At 38.0% G+C, this 19,111-nt stretch overlaps 1 protein-coding gene across 1 annotated transcript in view; it reads left to right on the top strand.

Moving 5' to 3' along the window:
- The window catches only part of CFAP300 (cilia and flagella associated protein 300), a 39,092-nt gene extending 23,886 nt beyond the window's left edge, over positions 1-15,206 (top strand). The window contains exons 5-7 of the mRNA XM_049890432.1: positions 564-736; positions 12,180-12,246; positions 12,997-15,206. Of these exons, the coding sequence (XP_049746389.1) occupies positions 564-736; positions 12,180-12,246; positions 12,997-13,125 (369 nt within the window). The 3' untranslated portion in view covers positions 13,126-15,206. The remainder of the gene's footprint in view (positions 1-563; positions 737-12,179; positions 12,247-12,996) is intronic.
- Positions 15,207-19,111: the final 3,905 nt, after the last annotated feature.

Below are 19,111 nucleotides of genomic sequence, written 5' to 3'. Positions count from 1 at the left end.
CATGCAGTGTAAAATGATATCATTAGAGAAGAGCAGGAAGAGAAGTGGGTCTGAGGCTCCAATTACCTGAATGGTTCAAAATGGAGTAACTGTGGGAAAAAGAAAAGGAGTAATCCAAATGCTGTAAGGTGAGAGGGCTTAGAAAATGACTGTTTCAGCCTCTGGACAGAAGCAAAGAAGACAGACCTTATCTAATGAAGTTTCCCCATTTACTTATATTCCCATTTATTTCCAAGTAAGACTTGAAGTGACTTAATACTGAAAATGCAATAGCACTTAAACAAAAAATATAAACTAGAACAAAGAGATACAGTGGAAGAAAGAAAGATTTAGCAGCTGTATTTTAAATTTTGCTTTATTCCTTGCATTGAATGTCAGTACCTAAAAGATAAAATGTAGCGGGAATAAATGTAAATCTCCCAGATCACTCTCTCTAATTGCCTCAGGATTGTTTCTCAAAATAGCTCTAAGATTACTTTAAATACATAATGGAAACTCTTTTGAAAACATAAATTAGAACCTCAAGTTATGTTACATTAAGATGGATTTATCATTTTACATAGGTTTTGCTAATGGAAGACTCAGAAAAATATGAAGTGTTCAGCCAACTAGATAGAGAAGAGTTCCTGTTTTGTCTTTTCAAACATCTTTGCCTTGGTGGAGCCCTTTGTCAGTATGAAGATGTGCTTAATCCGTATCTGGAGACAACAAAACTTATCTATAAGGATCTGGTGAGGTAATGTTGCTAGATCACAATATGTAAATCTCTGGTGAATTGAGTGAATTATTTGTTTAACCATGACTATTTCCAGTCATGGTAGCAACCAAAGTGTATAAAAATAGTACCACCTGGCCCTGTCCATACAAACAAACAAAAACAAGGAAACCCTGGTGGCATAGTGGTCAAGGGCTATGGTTACTAACCAAAGGGTCGACAGTTCAACTTCTTGGAAACTATGGGGCAGTTCTACTCTGACCTCTGGGATCGCTGTGAGTCGGAATTGGGCCCTCTCCATAGCCCCCTCTTTTTCTTTCAGGCTAGGTAGTTTCTAGATTTCCCTCACCCTCTCTTAGCCTTCCATCCCTTTATTCTTCATCTGCCTCTTCTCTGTATTTCCTGATTCTGATCTGTTGCCCACTCCATCCTTATTAGTAACTGCCATCTTATTAAAAAAAACCAAAAAAAAAAAAAAAACCCACTGCCATTGAGTCAATTCCGACTCATAGCGACCCTATAGGACAGAGTAGAGCTGCCCCATAGAGTTTACAAGGAGCACCTGGCGGATTCGAACTGCTGACCCTTTGGTTAGCAGCGGTAGCACTTAACCACTACACCACCACCATCTTATAGACCTCCTTTTTTTTCTCTAGGCCTCCTTTTAAATCTCAAGGAAACATGAGAAATCTCTTAGGATATTTGAATTTGCTTGACTAATAGTAAAAAATAATAAATAAATATACATATTATATGTAATAAAAAATAATCCCAACATTATATAGTTTTTTATAAATATTCCTTGGGTTTTTTTTTCCTTTTTAAAGATTAAATAGGGATAAAAACTTTGCAGATCTCTTCTTTATACTTTTATCTTAACAGAAGTGAATATTTATCAGTTTTGTTTTTCAGTGGTAAAGATATTTGATTATCTTTGTAGGCAAAGGAGAAATAAACAAATGAGAACAAAGCATCCCAATGTTTAGGTATATAATTTTACTTTAAGAGAAAAACAACAGAATTAGCTTCTCGTCTGACTCTTGATTGGTGCTTTACTTATACTCAATTTTTCAATTCTGGTATCCATTCCATGCATGTGTTGCATAGCTACACGACAAACTGCATGAGTTAGTTATTTTATTATTTAATTAGTTAATTTCTGACATGGTTTCAAAATCAAGAATATTTCCATAATCAGTCTCTAATTTTAATGAAAAGTTACTGTGTCAATGCATAAAGAATGTCGGAAGAGATACGCTAGAAACAGAATTTTAGAAAGAACATAAAAATACATCAAATATCATTTGCGTCTCATGAAAAGTTACTGGCCTGCTTTAGCACTCCTCAGTGTATCCCAGACATGCAGACACACATACACTTCATCATTTCCACCACGGTGTGCTGTGCCCTGTCAGCCACATGAATCTGTGGAATTCCGCATGCTATTCTGGAGGAGAAAAAGGAGATGGAGTAGAAGAGTCTGTTAGAGATATTTGAAATAGGAATAACTTTAGGACCTAAACATTAAAGAGATTGCTGTTTTTCCCGACATTTCCTTCCCTGTATTCTCACCTGTGATTCTCTTCTACAATTTTGGGATGCTAAGAAAAAGTATGATTCCAAGAGTAAAGACCACTTATAGAATGAGTGGCCAAAATGCATGACGTCTTACAGAATGAATAGGAATTGTCTCCATGGAATCACTTAATCAGGCAACCAAACCAAAAAAACCAAACCTGTAGTCGTTGGGTCAGTTCCAACCCATGGTGACCCTATAGGACAAAGCAGAACTGCCCCATCAGGCAACCAGCAAGTATTAATATTGTGCACAGAACTCTGCCAAGCTCTAAAGAGGCTACGTGAAGAGCATCGGACAAGAAAATTTGAAACTAACAGACAAGAAAATTAGAATAAACTAACATATTAAACAATAGTAAAGTAATTGTTTAAGATCTTGTATAAGTAAAATTTTACAAAGTAAGACTTTTATATGATCACATGTTCAGTTTTTTATAGGCAAATGTTTACAGATCTTTAGGCTATAATCTAAATACGCCAAAAGATCAAAAAGGAAGTTATCAGCGTGGGTGTTCACAGTCAGGAAAGTCTTGATGGAATGGAATCCATGGAGGCTGGCAAAGAGGAGGGTAGCCTGTTCTTGTTTAGGGGCAATGCATCACAAGTTTGTCATTCTGGAGGAGACCAGGAAGCAGACCAACCCAGTTGTAGCAGTGCTTTTCTTTAGGAACCATTAAATATTTCTCTAGATAATCTAAGCCTAAGCAAGCTTAAGAACTTCTTTGCTGAATGAGGGGGATATGAAATTGTCTTCCCAAAGTGACTTCAGTAGAAAATTATATTAGGATAAATACTTATTTAAAGTAGTTTACAGGAGAAAAGCCTAATGACCTGCTCTCATAAAGATTACAGCCTTGAAAACCCCATATGGCAGTTCTACTCTGTCACGTGGGTTTGCCATAAGTCAAAATCAGTTTGACAGCACAAGACAACAAGATGGTTTAGGTGCCAACACAAAACAGTTGAATAGATTAAATGACTTCAGGGTACCGCAAAAGCTATGTTCATTTGCTTATCACATGTGCTACTTGTGGTTTTTCTAATTTTAGCTCATGCTGATCTGGGTCAGATGCTGTGTTACATGGTTAAGGCCATAGCATATAATAGTAAAGATAGAGAGTGGATCAATATAGCAGTTGTCAAGAAATACTTAAGTAGTGTAAGCATAGGTGAAACTTGAATTATCTTCAGTAATTTACTCAGAATTCTAAGACACATAACAAATCAAGTCATTTGTACAAGCCAACTTACCCAAGAAGGTTATTTTTTCCTATTCTTTTACTTGAATGTTGGATGCTTTAGAAAAATATCTGCTATCTTTCTAATATACCTGCAGTAACTGCTTTATAGTGTCTAACATAATCACTAATCCATTCTACAAAGACATCCATTTCTAATGTTTGAAAGTACTGAGAACGTACTACAGAGTGTGATTGTAGTAGTCTGTGGTTGAAGCAAAAGGCTAACCATGTTCTTACAAATATTTATTTCCTCACCCAGTACAGTTTAAAAAAAAACCTTGCTGTCAAGTCAATTCTAACTCATAGCAACCCAGTACAATAGGCCTATGAAATATATCCTTTAAATGTTTTAGAAAATGCATTCTTTTCAAAGATATTATGGTTCCTTTAAATGAAGTAGGTAATACTTTAGAACCATTTTATTAGAGAGCAAATTACCAGTTATTTCATTACATTTCAAAAAGGTTTATGCATATAAAATAGTAAAGAATAATAGTGAATCTGTGAAACATCTCACAACATGGATGAATCTGGACAGTTTTATGCTGGGTGAAATAAGGCAGCCACAAAAGGACAAATATTGTATGAGACCACTATTATAATAACTCAAGAAAAGGTTTAAACACAGAAGAAAGCGTTCTTTGACAGTTACGACGGGGGGGAGGGAGGGTAAAGGGAAATCGTGAACTAGATAGTAGACGAGGGTCAACTTCGGTAAAGGGAAGGGGACAACACACAATTCAGGCGAAGGCAACACAACTGGACCAAAGCAAAAGCAAAGAACTTTCCTAGACACATCTAAACACTTAAAGGGACAGAGTAGCTGGGGCTGGGTCCTGGGGACCATAATTTCAGGGGACATCTAGGTCAGTTGGCATAACATAGTTGATAAAATGTCCTACATTCCACTTTGGTGAGTAGCATACGGGGTCTTAAAAGCTTGTGAGCGGCCATCTCAGATACATATATTCGTCCCATCCCACTTGGAGCAAAGGAGAACCAAGAAAACCAAAGACACAAGGAAAATACTAGCCCAAAGGACTAAAGGACCAAATGAACCAGAAATTCCACCAGCCTGAGACAAGAAGAACTAGATGGTGCCTGGCTACCACCAATGATCGCCTTGACAGGGAACATATCAGAGAGTCCTGGACAGAGCAGGAGGAAAATGTAGAACAGAATTCAAATTTACGTGAAAAGATAAGACTTAATAGTCCGACAGAGACTGGAAGAACCCCTGAAGCTATGGCCCCCTGGACACTGTGTTAACCCAGAAATGAAACCATTCCCGAAGCCGACTCTTCAGACAAAGATTAGACAGGACTATAAAACAAAAAATACAAGTGAGGAACGTGCTTAGTTCAATCAGATCTACAAGACCAAATGGAGAGCTCCTGTCCAAAAGCTGGATGAGAAGGCAGGAAGGGACAGGAACTGGTTGAATGGACACGGAACCCGGCGTAGAAAGCGGGAGTGTGCTGTCACATTGTGGGGATTGCAACCAATGTCACAAAACAATATCTGTATAAATTTTTGAATGAGAAACTAACTTGAGCTGTAAACCTTCACCTAAAGCACAACAAAAAAATAAAAATAAGTAAAAGGCTTTAGGCTCTGTGAGTTAAAAAAAAAAAAAAAGATGCACGCAGAAATAATTCCATAGTTAAACTAATGATGCCTGTCTCTTTTCTACTTTAGACATTAAATTAATGCTCTTGGCAAAGTTTTTGGAAAAGTTCCCCAAGCTACATGTATACTTCAGATGTGAAATTATGTGATTTGAATTGAGAGGCTTAGATTATGGCTTTCAAGATGCTAATTAACAGTGGGATTCTTTTTTTTTTTTTTTTGTACTTTAGATGAAGATTTACAGAACAAACTAGTTTCTCTTTAAACAATTAATACACATATAATTTTATGACATTGGTTGCTAACCCCACAACATGTCAGCACTCTTCCCTTCTCAACCTTGGGTTCCCCATTACCAGCTTTTCTGTCCCCTCCTGCCTTCTTGTCCTTGCCCCTGGTCTGGTGTGCCCATTTAGTCTCATTTTGTTTTATGGGCCTGTCTAGTCGTTGGCTGAAAGGTGAACAATAGGAGTGACTTCACTACTGTGCTGTAGGGGTGTCTGGGTGACATATTCTCGGTTTCTGCAGTCTCTGTCAGACCAGTAAGTCTGGTCTGTGTGTGTGTGTGTGTGTGTGTGTGTGTGTATGAGTTAGAATTTTGTTCTACTTTTTTCTCCAGTTCTGTCCAGGACCCTTTATTGTGATCCCTGTCAGAGCAGTTGGTGATGGTAGCCAGGCACCATCTAGTTATGCTGGACTCAGTCTGGTGGAGACTGTGGTAGTTGTGGTTCATTAGTCTTTTGGACTGATCTTTCCGTTGTGTTTTTGGTTTTCTTCATTCTCCCTTGCTCCAGGTGGGGTCAGACCATTGGAATATCTTAGATGGCCGCTCACAAGCTTTTAAAACTTATGTTTACCAAAGTAGAATGTAGAATATTTTCTTTAAAAACTGTGTTATGCCAGTTGAGCTAGATGTTCCCTGAGACAATGGTCCTAAGCAGTGGGATTCTTGTTAAAATCAGGGGAGTGACCTAGCATGGTGTGTATATTCTGATGTTTAGAGTCAATATTGGACCGGTCCTTAGAAATTAGCACAAATTATAATGATAAGAAATCATCCATTGCATTATTTTATTTCTAAGCCATTAATGTAATCACACTATTTAAAGAACTCTACGGAAATTATGTTCCAGCATCCTTAAAAAAAAAAAAAAAAACCATAATGTCGTGGATTGAATTGTGTCCCCCCAAAAATATGTGTCCACTTGGTTAGGCCATAATTCCCAGTATTGTGTGATTGTCCTGTTTTGTGATTGTAACTTAATGTTGAGAGGATTAGGTGGGATTGTAACAGCACCCTTACTCAAGTCACCACCCTGATCCAAGGTAAAGGGAGTTTCCCTGGGGTGTGGCCTGCACCACCTTTTATTTCTCAAGAGATAAAAGGAAAGGGAAGCAAGCAGAGAGTTGGGAACCTCATACCGCCAAGAAAGCAGCACCAGGAGCAGAGTGTATCCTTTGGACCTGGGGTCCCTGCACCTGAAAAACTCCTCGACCATGGGAAGAATGAGGACAAGGACCTTCCTCCAGAGCCGACACAGAGAGAAAGCCTTCCCCTGGAGCTGACACCTTGCATTTGGGCTTTTAGCCTACTTTACTGTGAGGAAATAAATTCCTCTTTGTTAAAGCCATTCACCTGTGGTATTTTTGTTATGGTAGCACTAGATGACTAAGACACCTAGTTACCTGGAAAGTGAGTGAGTGACTGCCAAATATCTAATATAATGCAGTTACTAGTAGAACAGCCTAGGACACTAATGAATATCACTTTAACTTTTTTTTTTCCTTAAAGAAATATAAACAAAAAAAAACAAACCTGTTGCCATCAATGTGAGGCCAACAGACATAGGACAGAATAGAACTGCCTCATAGGGTATCTAAGGAGCAGCTGGTGGATTTGAACTGCAGACCTTGTAGTTAGCAGCTGTAGCTCTCAACCACTGTGCCATATAGGATAAGTAATATTATGCTTTACTTAGCTTATAAAAAATTAAACAAATTATTTTAAAGATAGATAAAAATAGCAGTAATATAGGATCAAATGTAGTAGAGTAATACGATTTATTACTATTAGGAACCAACTTTTAGTAAAGTACAAATGGTGGGTTCTTTCCTTTTCAAATAATACATTCATTGTATGTGTTAATATGTGGAAAACAGGAATCAAATCTACTGCATATGTGGAAAGAGATGATGGAAATGCTCAGTATCATCTATAAAGACAAGCCCGGGAGCTGACTGTGCAACAGACCATCCCTTGTGCATATGCAAGTTCAAGTTCAAGCTGAAGAAAATTGAAACAAGTCCATGAGAGCCAAAATATGACCTTCAGTATACCCCACCTGAATTTGGAGACCATCTCAAGAATAGATTTGATGCATTGAACACTAATGACAGAACACCAGATGAGTTGTGGGATGACATCAAGGACATCTACTTGAAGAAAGCAAAGGATCATTAAAAAGATAGCAAAGAAAGAAAAGACCAAAATGTATGTCAGAAGAGACTGAAACTTGCTCTTGGATGTCGAGTAGCTAAAGGAAACGGGAGAAATGATGAAGTAAAAGAACTGAACAGAAGATTTCAAAGGGAAGCTTGAAAAGAAAAAATAAAGTATTATAATGAAATGTGCGAAGATCTGGAGTTAGAAAACCAAAAGGGGAGAACACGCTGAAAGAACTGAAGAAAAAATTCAAACCTCGAGTTGCAATTTTGAAGGATTCTGTGGGCAAAATATTAAACTACACAGGAAACACCAAAAACAGATGGAAAGAATACACAGAGTCACTGTACAAAAAAGAACTGGTTGGCAGTCAACCATTTCAGAAGGTAGGATATTGAGAGAAGAAGCCCAAGCTTCACCGAAAGCATTGGCAAAAAGCAAAGCTTCAGGAATTGATGGAATACGAATTGAGATGTTTGAAAAAAAAGGATGCAACACTGGAAGTGCTCTCTCGTCTATGCCAAGAAATTTGGAAGACAGCTACCTGGCCACCCGACTGGGAGAGATCTGTATATATGCCCATTCCAAAGAAAGGTGATCCAACAGAATGCAGAAATTCCCAAACAATATCATTAATATCACACGCAAGTAAAATTTTGCTGAAGATCATTCAAAATTGGTTGCAGCAGTACATTGACATGGAACAAGGGATGTCAGATGGATCTTGGCTGCAAACAGAGAATATCAGAAAGATGTTTATCTGTTTTATTGACTGCAAAGGCATTTGACTGGGTGGATCACAACAAATTATGGATAATTTTGCGAAGAATGGGAATTCCGAAACAATTGTGTTCATGCAGAATGTGTATATAGACCAAGAGGCAGTTGTTCAGGCAGAGCAAGGGGATACTGCATGGTTTAAAATCAAGAAGGGTGTGCACCAGGGTTGTATCATTTCACCATACTTATTCAGTCTGTATGCTGAGCAAATAATTCGAGAAACTGCACTACATGAACAAGAATGTGGCATCAGGATTGGTGGAAGACTCATTAGTAACCTGTGATATGCAGATGACACAACCTTGCTTGCCGAAAGCGAAGTGTAGCACTTACTAATGCTAAAGACTGTATCTTTTGGTATGGATTACACCTCTACATAAAGAAAACAAGAATTCTCACAACTGAACCAATAAGGAACATCATGATAAATGGAGAAAAGATTGATGTTGTAATGGATTTCATTTTGCTTGGATTCGCAATCAACGCCCATGGAAGCAGCAGTCAGGAAATTAAACAATGTATTGCACTGGGCAAATCTGCTGCAAAAGACCTCTTGAAAGTGTTGAAAAGCAAAGATGTCACTTTGAGGAGTAAGGTTCCCCCGACCCAAGTCATGATATTTTCACTTGCCTCATGTGCATGTGAAAGCTGGACAATGAATAAGGAAGACTGAAGAGGAACTGATACCTTTGGATTGTGGTGTTGGCAAAGAATATTGACTGCCAGAAGAACAATCAAGTCTGTCTTGGAAGAAATACAGCCAGAGCGCTCCTTGGAAGTGAGGATGGCAAGACTTCATCTCACGTACTTTGCACATGTTATCAGGAGGGACCAGTCCCTGGAGAAGGATATCATCCTTGGTAAAGTAGAGGGTCAGCGAAAAAGAGGAAGAGCCTCAACGAGATGGATTGACACAGTGGCTGCAACAGTGGGTTCAAACATATCAGCCATTGTGAGGATGGTGCTGGACTTGTCATTCATTCCGTTGCACATAGGGTTGCTATGAGTCATAAACGACTCTATGGCAGCTAACAACAGCAACAACAATTATTAAATGCAATATCAAATGTTAAGCTTATTTTACAAGTTTTCTTCTTCTTAGATTTTTTTTTAAACTGAGTGATATCTTACATAAAGTATAGTGCATGGAGTCCCTGGATAGTACAGTTAACACACTGCTAACCAAAACGTTAGAGGTTCAGATCCACCCAGCAGTGCCTCAGAAGAAAGGTTTGGAGATCTACTTCCAAAAAATTAGCCATTAAAAACCCCATGGAGCACAGTTCTACTCTTACACACATGGGGTTGCCATGAGTCAGAATCAACCCGGTAAGAACAATAGTGCACAAATCATACGTATATAGCTCAGTTAATTTATATATGTGATTGTACCCATATAACCACCCCCTAGATCAAGATTTCGAATAAGTTAAAACCACAGATAAGTTCTGTATTTTGATTAAATGGTAATATAGATATTTACCAATGTTTTATATGTAGTGGGTATAGTCATCCCTTGGATAAGCACAATATTTTAAATGTAGTCTTCAACTTTAAAGCAGCATATCTTAGACATTGTTGGTTGTTACCATCAAGTTGGCTCTGACTCATGAGGACCACATGTACCCCAGAACGAAAACTTGCCAGGTCCTACACCATCTTCACAATCGTTGGTATGCTGAAGTCCATTTTTGCAGCCACTGTGTATTTTGAGTGTCTTTCAACTTAAGGGGCTCATCTTCCAGCACTGTATTGGACAATATTCTGTTGTGATCTATAGGATTTTCATTGGCTGATTTTCGGAAGTAGATTGCCAGACATTTCTTTTAATTGTCTTAGCCTGGAAGCTCCGCTGAAACCTGTCCACTATGAGGACCCAGCTGGAATTTAAATGCCAGTGGCATAGTTTCCAGCATCATAGCAACATGCCAGCAACCACAGTACAACAAACTGACAGATGGATGATGGATCTTAGGCATTAAAAATATGACCTCTCCCCATGTCATAGAGATATTTGGAAATCAGTTTAATTGCATGATTCCTGGGTTTAAGTCTGAAGGAAATCTCTAGTAAGGATGAAAACCACCTAAGAATCTGGAAGACCTGAAATGGCTCAGGACTGACCATCTCCATTAAGTACACAAGCTGAAACCCACATATATACACCTCGCACAGAGTTCACCTTCTTACTCCTCCTCTCCGTCTCCCCATTACTTTTACATATGTAGTAGAAGGGGGAAAGCAATGCTTTCACCTGAAAAAGTGGAAAAGAGCGGTATCTTCCTTTAAATTTAACCTACATGTCATACATGAATTATACCTCTGAAATAAGTCAGGAACAAAAGGACAAATATTGTATGATCCCATTTATATAAAATATCCAGAATAGGCAAATGTATAAAGACCAAAGCTTATCAGTGATTACCAAGGGCAGGTGAGTAGGGGTAACATTACTTAAGAGATACAGAGTTTTTGTTAAGGGTGATAAAAAATTTGTAAATGGATAGGGGTGATTGTTGCACAACATGGAGAATGTAATCAATGTTGCTGAATTGTACGCATAAAAATGTTTAAAATGGCAGATGTTTTCTTATATGTATTTCATCACAATAAAAATTTAAATAATAATACTGCTAATACATATGTACTTAGGGAGTATAAGAAAAGGGTAAGCAGAAAGCAGATTCAACTCTGAGTCACCTGGATCCTGTTCCCAGAAATAGCGATTTTAGTTGGATTGTCTTAAATAAATAATAACTTACCTAGTTTTATCATCTATAAAATTGGTAAAATATTGCCCTCCTCACTGAATTGTGTGATTTTTAAATGAAGTAATGTATGCAAAGATATCTTAAAACATTAACACATTATAAATGTAATGTATATATGTATTTATATAGAGATGATAAACATATAAATATATATTTGTAGCTTCTTTTCTCAGATCTCAGTTGCTTCCTTACTATATATTTGCACAGATACTCTTTTGTGGGCAGTGTAACTAGAAGAGAACTACTAAGGGGAAATTATTCTTAATACAGTATAATTTAATAGTATATAATTTAACAAATTATTTTCATCTACATTATCTCACTTCATTCTTTTATAATCTTAAAAGGAATCATATTATGCCCAGTTTACATATAAGAAAATTGAGATTCAGTGAGGTTAATCTTGCCTAAAGGCGCCCTGGTAGTACAGTTGTTAACACACTTGGCTACTTACCAAAAGGTCAGTGGTTCAAACCCACCAGCTGCTCCACAGGAGAAAGATGTGGCAGCCTGCTTCCACAAAGATTTACTGTCTTGGAAACCCTATGGGGCCGTTCTACTGTCCTATGGGGTCGCTATGAGTCGGGATTCGACTAGATGGCAGTGGATTTGTTTTTGGGGATTTGGAAGTAGAATAACAAATCACAGTCAGAGCTGACATTTGAATTTAGATTAATTGTTTAGTGTGCGTTCATCTACCCCTAACAGCTGTCTACACCTCAGTTAGTCTTCTAGCAGTCCCTGTTTTACCAGTAATTGTCTCTGTGGCCTGAGAGAGTCAGTTCATCGTCTGAATCTCAAATTGAGCTCAAACTTTCTAACTGTAAAATTCATTTTCCCCCATTTCACTTCAGTTGACCTTGCCCCATACTTGGATGAAACCTCAGATACCATCCTTTGTAAGCTACTTTAATTGGGCATTATGTATTTCCACATTCTATACGAATAAGAACACCTAAATAAATACTAAATCAGTATTTACTGCATTACATTTAAACTTTATCTCTTTTTTTCTTTTTTAGTGTTCGAAAGAACCCTCAAACCAAGAAAATACAAATTACATCTTCTGTCTTTAAAGTTACAGCATACGTAAGTGTTGAGGGGATATGGGCAACCAGTTTAATTACTTGCTATTAATAGTGTTGGAGTCAGCAACTAGGAGAATGTTATGCCTAGGAGAAAAGATGATATTTATTTTTTCTTAAAAGTTGATAGCATATGCTTTTGTTTGGGAACAGTATGGACTTCTTACCCTGGCTTCCTTTCTGTTGTCTGTATTTGAAAATATTCCCTACTTACTTTGGAACTAAATCTGTGACTCAGATGGAGTAGGGCACAGTTCTCTAGTTATAAACTGTACTTTACAGGGCACATAAATAAGAATGCCATACATGTCTTTATATCACAGAATCCAGTACTTGAATTTTAATGTCATACAGTGCTGGGCTAGAACACAGTGATAAATAAAAGAGGCATAGTCCCTGCTGTCATGGTGCATAGAGACCATGTTCTAAAAGAAAGCAAAGATAGAAGAAAACTGCAAATACACATTTTTGCAACATTAGTACTTTAAACACACTATTTCAAATAATGGAATTTCTCTTTGGACTAGAATTTCCTTAGAGACAAGAATTATGAATATATGCATAGTAGACATGTATTGTTAGTATGGTATACACCGCTGTTAATAAAGGTTTAATAATATTAGCTAACCACCAATTTATTATCAAAGGTTTTGTGTAGGTGTCAAGATGTTTTGACAGAAAATGTGTAATCAAATATATTGATTATCATTGCAGTGTGGTTGAATACTAAATAATTCAGGTTTATCTTTTTCAGGATTCTGCCGGTATGTGCTACCCTTCAACAAACAGTCATGAACAGACATTTTCTTACTTTATCGTGGACCCCATCAAGCGTCATGTTCATGTTTTGTACCACTGTTATGGTGTGGGTGAAATGTCTTAACAATGCTGTTTCAGATTATCCGTGTCTACTATTCTGTTTTTTAATTCATCCATTTTTAATTTTAATTCTCATTTACAGGTAAACATTTACTTTGCAACTTAACTTGAGTAAAATATAAAGAGCTTGCTTAGAGCAGAAGAAAGCAAACACCAAAATGCCTTTTTTCAAATTCACCTGGAATACTAACACAGGAACCAATTTCTATCCCTAATATGATCTATACTAATACCAGTTGTAGAGTTTTTACAGACTTACAAGGAATTAAAAATCTAGTTCATATTTATTGCATTAATACTCAAGTAAGTCCTCAATTTTCCATACATCTTATTTTGGAAGCTAATTCTGAATTGAAACTATAACGTAGCAGAAAACTAAGCACCTTTACCACTGATTATTAATATTCATTACTAACTCTTTAAACTTGAGTTTCATTTAATTACATTTCTTCATTGCATAAAGATTTATGTCTCTAAAGCTGTGAAAAGTATCCTAGTAATCCTTTGTATACATTGTACCACTGAAAAGTCTCAATTAAAAAAAAAGTTCTGAAAGCATTTTGTAAACTTTTCTAGATCACATGATAAATCGAAATTAAAATTAGCCCTGCAGCTAATATAAGAAAACCCAACCTATGAATAAAATGAGATTGCTGCCTTGCTGGTATTATTAAGTTGGCAAAAGAGCGAGGAACAGAGTCTCGTAGTACTGTCTCTTCATTACATTAATAGAGTGAAGTATAACTTAGATTTTTTTTTATGGGAAATGTAATTGACATGTATCCCATAGGCAATGAAATGCTGAGCCTGCAAGAAATGCTGAGACTGAGAAAAAGCAAGTTTGAAATACGTGTTTCTGTGTTATAGGAATAAGGATGATAATTTTGGATTTGAACCTGTGGATCTATCTGGAAAGCAGCTGGCAATTTGGGTGTAGAGTTCAAGAGAGAAAATTTGTAGACATAGATTTGAGAGATGAGATGAGTACAGATCTCATTATATAAATTCAGGTGTATAAAAAATGTAATTTTTACTATTTAAAAAAAAAATTGCCCTCGAGTCCATTCCAACTCATGGCAACCTCATGTGTTACAGAGTAGAACTGTACCATAGATTTTCTTGGCTGTAATCTTTATATATGGAAACCCTGGTGGCATAGTAGATAACAGCTACAGCTGCTAACCAAAAGGTCAGAAGTTCAAATCCACCAGGTGCTCTTTGGAAACTCTATGGGGCAGTTCTACCCTGTCCTATATGGTCGCTAAGAGTCGGAATCGACTCGATGGCAACAAGTTTGTTGTATTTTTTTTTTAACCTTTATAGAAGTAGCTTGCCTATTCTTTCTTTCATGGTGCCATTTGGTTGGTTCAAACCGCCAACCTTTAAATCAGAAGATCAGCACAAACAGTTTCCGCCACCCAAGGACCTATAACTCCCTCTATTTCCCCAAAGTTGTAGTGGGGTGGACTTGTTATGTGCCATCGAATCAGCTCCAACTCATAGCAACCCTATGCACAACAGAACGAAACACTGCCCGGTCCTGAGCCACCCTTACAATCGTTGTTATGCTTGAGCTCGTTGTTGCAGCCACTGTGTCATTCCACCTCATTGAAGGGTCTTCCTCTTTTCTGCTGACCCTGTACTTTGCCAAACATGATGTCCTTCTCCAGGGACTGATCCCTCCTGACAACATCTCCAAAATATGTAAGACGCAGTCTCACCATCCTCGCCTCTAAGGAGCATTCTGGCCACACTTCTTCCAAGACAGATTTTTTCATTCTTTTGGCAGTCCATGGTATATTCAATATTCTCCAACACAATTCAAATTCTTCTTAGTATTCCTTATTCATTGTCCAGCTTTCACATGCATATGATGGTATTGAAAATACCATGGCTTGGGTCAGGCACACCTTAGTCTTCAAGGTGACATCAAAGCACTTTAAGAGACCCTTTGCAGCAGATACACCCAATGCAATGCGTCGTTTGATCTCTTGACTGCTGCTTTCGTGGCTGTTGATTGTGGATCCAAGTAAAAAGAAATCCTTGACAATTTCACTCTTTTCTCTGTTTATCATGATGTTGCTCATTGGTCCAGTAGTGAGGACTTTTGTTTTCCTTATGTTGAGGTGCAATCCATACTGAAGGCCATGGTCTTTGATCTTCATTAGTAAAAAAATTTTTTTTTTTTAGTTTCAAGTCCTCACTTTCAGCAAGCAAGGTTGTGTCATCTGCATACCGCAGGTTGTTAATGAGTCTTCCTCCAATCCTGATGCCCTGTTCTTCTTGATATAGTCCAGCTTCTCTCATTATTTGCTCAGCATACAGATTGAATATGTATGGTGAAAGGATACAACCCTGACGCACACCTTTCCTGACTTTAAACCGATCAGTATCCCCTTGTTCTGTATGAACAACTGCCTTTCAATCTATGTAAAGGTTCCTCATGAGCACAATTAAGTGTTCTGGAATTCCCATTCTTCCCAATGTTATCCACAATTTGTTATGATCCACACAGTTGAATGCCTTTGCATAGTCAGTAAAACACAGGTAAACATCTTTCTGGTATTCTCTGCTTTCAGCCAGGATCCATTTGACATCAGCAGTGATATCCCTGGTTTCATGTCCTCTTCTGAAACCAGCCTGAATTTCTGGCAGTTCCCTGTCAATATACTGCTGCAGCCGTTTTTGAAAGATTTTCAGCAAAATTTCACACGTGTGTGATATTAATGATATTGTTCTATAACTTCCACATTCGGTTGGATCACCTTTCTTGGGAATAGGCATACATATGGATCTCTTCCAGTCAGTTGGCCAGGAAGCTGGCATATTTCTTGGCATAAACTAGTGAGCACCTCCAGTGCTGTATCCATTTGTTGAAATATCTCAATTGATATTCCCTCAATTCCTGGAGCCTTGTTTTTTGCCAATGCCTTCAGAGCAGCTTGGACTTCTTCCTTTAGGACCATCGGTTCCTGATCATATGCTACCTCTTGAAATGGTTGAACATCGACTAATTTTTTTTTGGTATAATGACTCTGTGTATTCTTTCCATCTTCTTTTGATGCTTCCTGCATCATTTAATATTTTCCCCATAGAACCCTTCACTATTGCAACTTTAGGCTTGAATTTTTTCCTCAGTTCTTTCAGCTTGAGAAACGCCGAACATGTTCTTCCCTTTTGGTTTTCCATGTGCAGCTCTTTGTACATGTCATTATAATACTTTACTTTGTCTTCTCAACCCGCCCTTGGAATCTGTTCAGTTCTTTTACTTTATCATTTCTTCCTTTTATTTTGGCTGCTTAACGTTCTAGACCAAGTTTCAGAGTCTCCTCTGACATGCATCTTGGTCTTTTCTTTCTTTCCTGTCTTTTCATTGGCCTCTTGCTTTCTTCGTGTATGATGTCATTCCACAACTCATCTGTTCTTCGGTCACTAGTGTTCAATGCGTCAAATCTACTCTTGAGATGGTCTCTAAATTCAGGGTGGATATACTCAAGGTTCTATTTTGGCTCTCATGGACTTGCTTTGATTTTCTTCAGTTTCAACTTGAACTTGCATATGAGCAACTGATGGTCTGTTCCAATCAGCCCCTGGCCTTGTTCTGACTGATTATACTGGGCTTTTCCATTGTCTCTTTCCACAGATGTAGTCAGTTTCATTCCTGTGTGTTCCATCTGGTGAGGTCCATGTGTTTAGTCACCATTTATGTTGGTGAAAGAAGATATTTGCAATGAAGAAGTCGTTGGTCTTGCAGAATTCTGTCATTCAATCTCTGGCATCGTTTCTATCACCAAGGCCATATTTTCCAACTGTCGATCCTTCTTCTTTGATCCAACTTTCACGTTCCAATCACCAGTAATTATCAATTCATCCTGATTGCATGTTTGATCAATTCCAGACTGCAGCCACTAATAAAAATCTTTTGTTTCTTCATCTTTGGCCTTAGTGTTTGGTGCGTAAATTTGAATAATAGTCGTATTAACTGGTCTTCGTTGTAGGCGTATGGATATTATCCTATCACTGACAGCATTGTACTTCAGGATCGATCTTGAAACGCTCTTTTTGACGATGAATGCAACACCATTCCTTTTGATGTTGTCATTCCCCGCATAGTAGAGTCTGTGATTGTCTAATTCAGGATGGCCAATACCAGTCCATTTCAGCTCACTAATGCCTAGGATATCGATGTTTATGTGTTCCATTTCATTTTTGACAATTTCCAGTTTGCCTAGATTCATACATCATACGTTCCAGGTTCTGATTATTAATGGATGTTTGCAGCTGTTTCTTCTCATTTTGAGTTGTGCCACATCAGCAAATGAAGATCCCCAAAACCTGACTCCATTCCCATCATTAAGGTCGACTCTACTTTGAGAAGGCAGCTCTTCCCCAGTCGTCTTTTGAGTGCCTTCCAATCTGGGGAGCTCATCTTCCAGCGCTATATCAGACAATGTTCTTCTGATATTTGTGAGGTTTCACTGGCTAATGCTTTTCAGAATTAGACTGCTGGGTCCTTCTTCCTAGTCTTTCTTTGTCTAGAAGCTCAGCTGAAACCTGTCCTCCCATGGGTGATCCTGCTGGTATCTGAATACTGGTGGCATAGCTTCCAGCATTACAGCAACACACAAGCCCCCACAGTACGACAAACTGATAGACACGTCTGGGGGGGAGGGCGGTGGACTTACATGATGTCAAAATGATAGACTAGGTTTCAGACTCTTGATATCTTCCAGCCACACTAACATCTGCCATCCTATCTTTGGTCATCAAACCACACGGACTACTGCATCCTCTGACCTAGAGACATGAAACACAGCTATTTTTTCTCTAGTGTCCTTTTCCGGAGATCTTACCTAGGAAACAGGGCACAGTTGTGCTGCATCTTGGGAAACTCAGTCTTTTGAGTAGAGCACAGGATCCCTGTCTCGGAGACCCACCAAAAATATTGATACAGTCTTGACTTTCCTTCCCACTCCCTGCCCAAGGGATCTTCTTCTCACCACATTTGGGATAAGGGTGGGGTTGGGGGTCTTGGACTTTTGAATTTATTCATATTTTCTTCAAAATCCATGAGCCCTTTCTTGCTCCCCTAAGGGCCAGGCCTTTGAAACATAAAAGTTGAGGGATAAATTCTCTCTCTCTTTTTTTTTCCCCTAGTACATCCTTTCCCTGACGCAATTGGTGCAGAGTAGTATTGCCCTGTAGGGTTTTCAAGGCTGTAAATCTTTATGGGAGCAGTCTGCCACCTCTTTCTCCTGTGAAGAGACTGGTGAATTCAAACCACCAACCTTTCTGTTAACCGAGCACTTAACCTCTGTACCACCATGGCTGGACAATAGCAAGAATTAAATAAGATTTTTTATGCATATAAAAATCATCTACCATATAACAGTTTAGTGTGTGCTCATTAAATGTTAGTTCTCTTCCCCTTCGCACAATAGAGGCAACAATTCTATTTGACTCTTTCTATCTTAACATCTTCTAATTTAGTATCTAGTGTAATCCTAAGGTCTTTTGTGTGTGTGTGTATATTTATTTATTTTCTTTTTTGTTGTACTTCAGATGAAGGTTTACGAGAACAAACTATTTTCTCATTAAACAGTTAGTACACATATTGTTTTGTGACATTGGTTAAACCTGTAAGATCTTTGAGGTAGACATTACTATCTTGATAACTGTTGTGCTCCTAGTACCTACAATGCCTTGGCACATTAAATGTTCATTGAATGAGAACTGCTTTCCAGACATGATCACAATATCCATAGATTTTTTAAAAGTAGTATAAAAACATAAAATCAGGACTAAAATGTCCCTCTGCTATCAGCCTTGCTACCTCCACGCAGGTCCATTTGACCTGGGGACCTCCCTCTTTATCAGTCAGGCAATCAGCAATTCTTTCTGAGTACAAGTTCTGTGCAAAAAAAAAACATGGATTCCCTCAAAATTCCAAAGCAACAATCAGGAAAAGCAACTTGAAAACAAAATAATAC

Source organism: Elephas maximus, chromosome 7 (assembly GCF_024166365.1).
Source record: "Elephas maximus indicus isolate mEleMax1 chromosome 7, mEleMax1 primary haplotype, whole genome shotgun sequence".
NCBI lineage: Eukaryota > Metazoa > Chordata > Mammalia > Proboscidea > Elephantidae > Elephas > Elephas maximus.
This window is presented reverse-complemented; position numbering and strand designations above follow the sequence as displayed.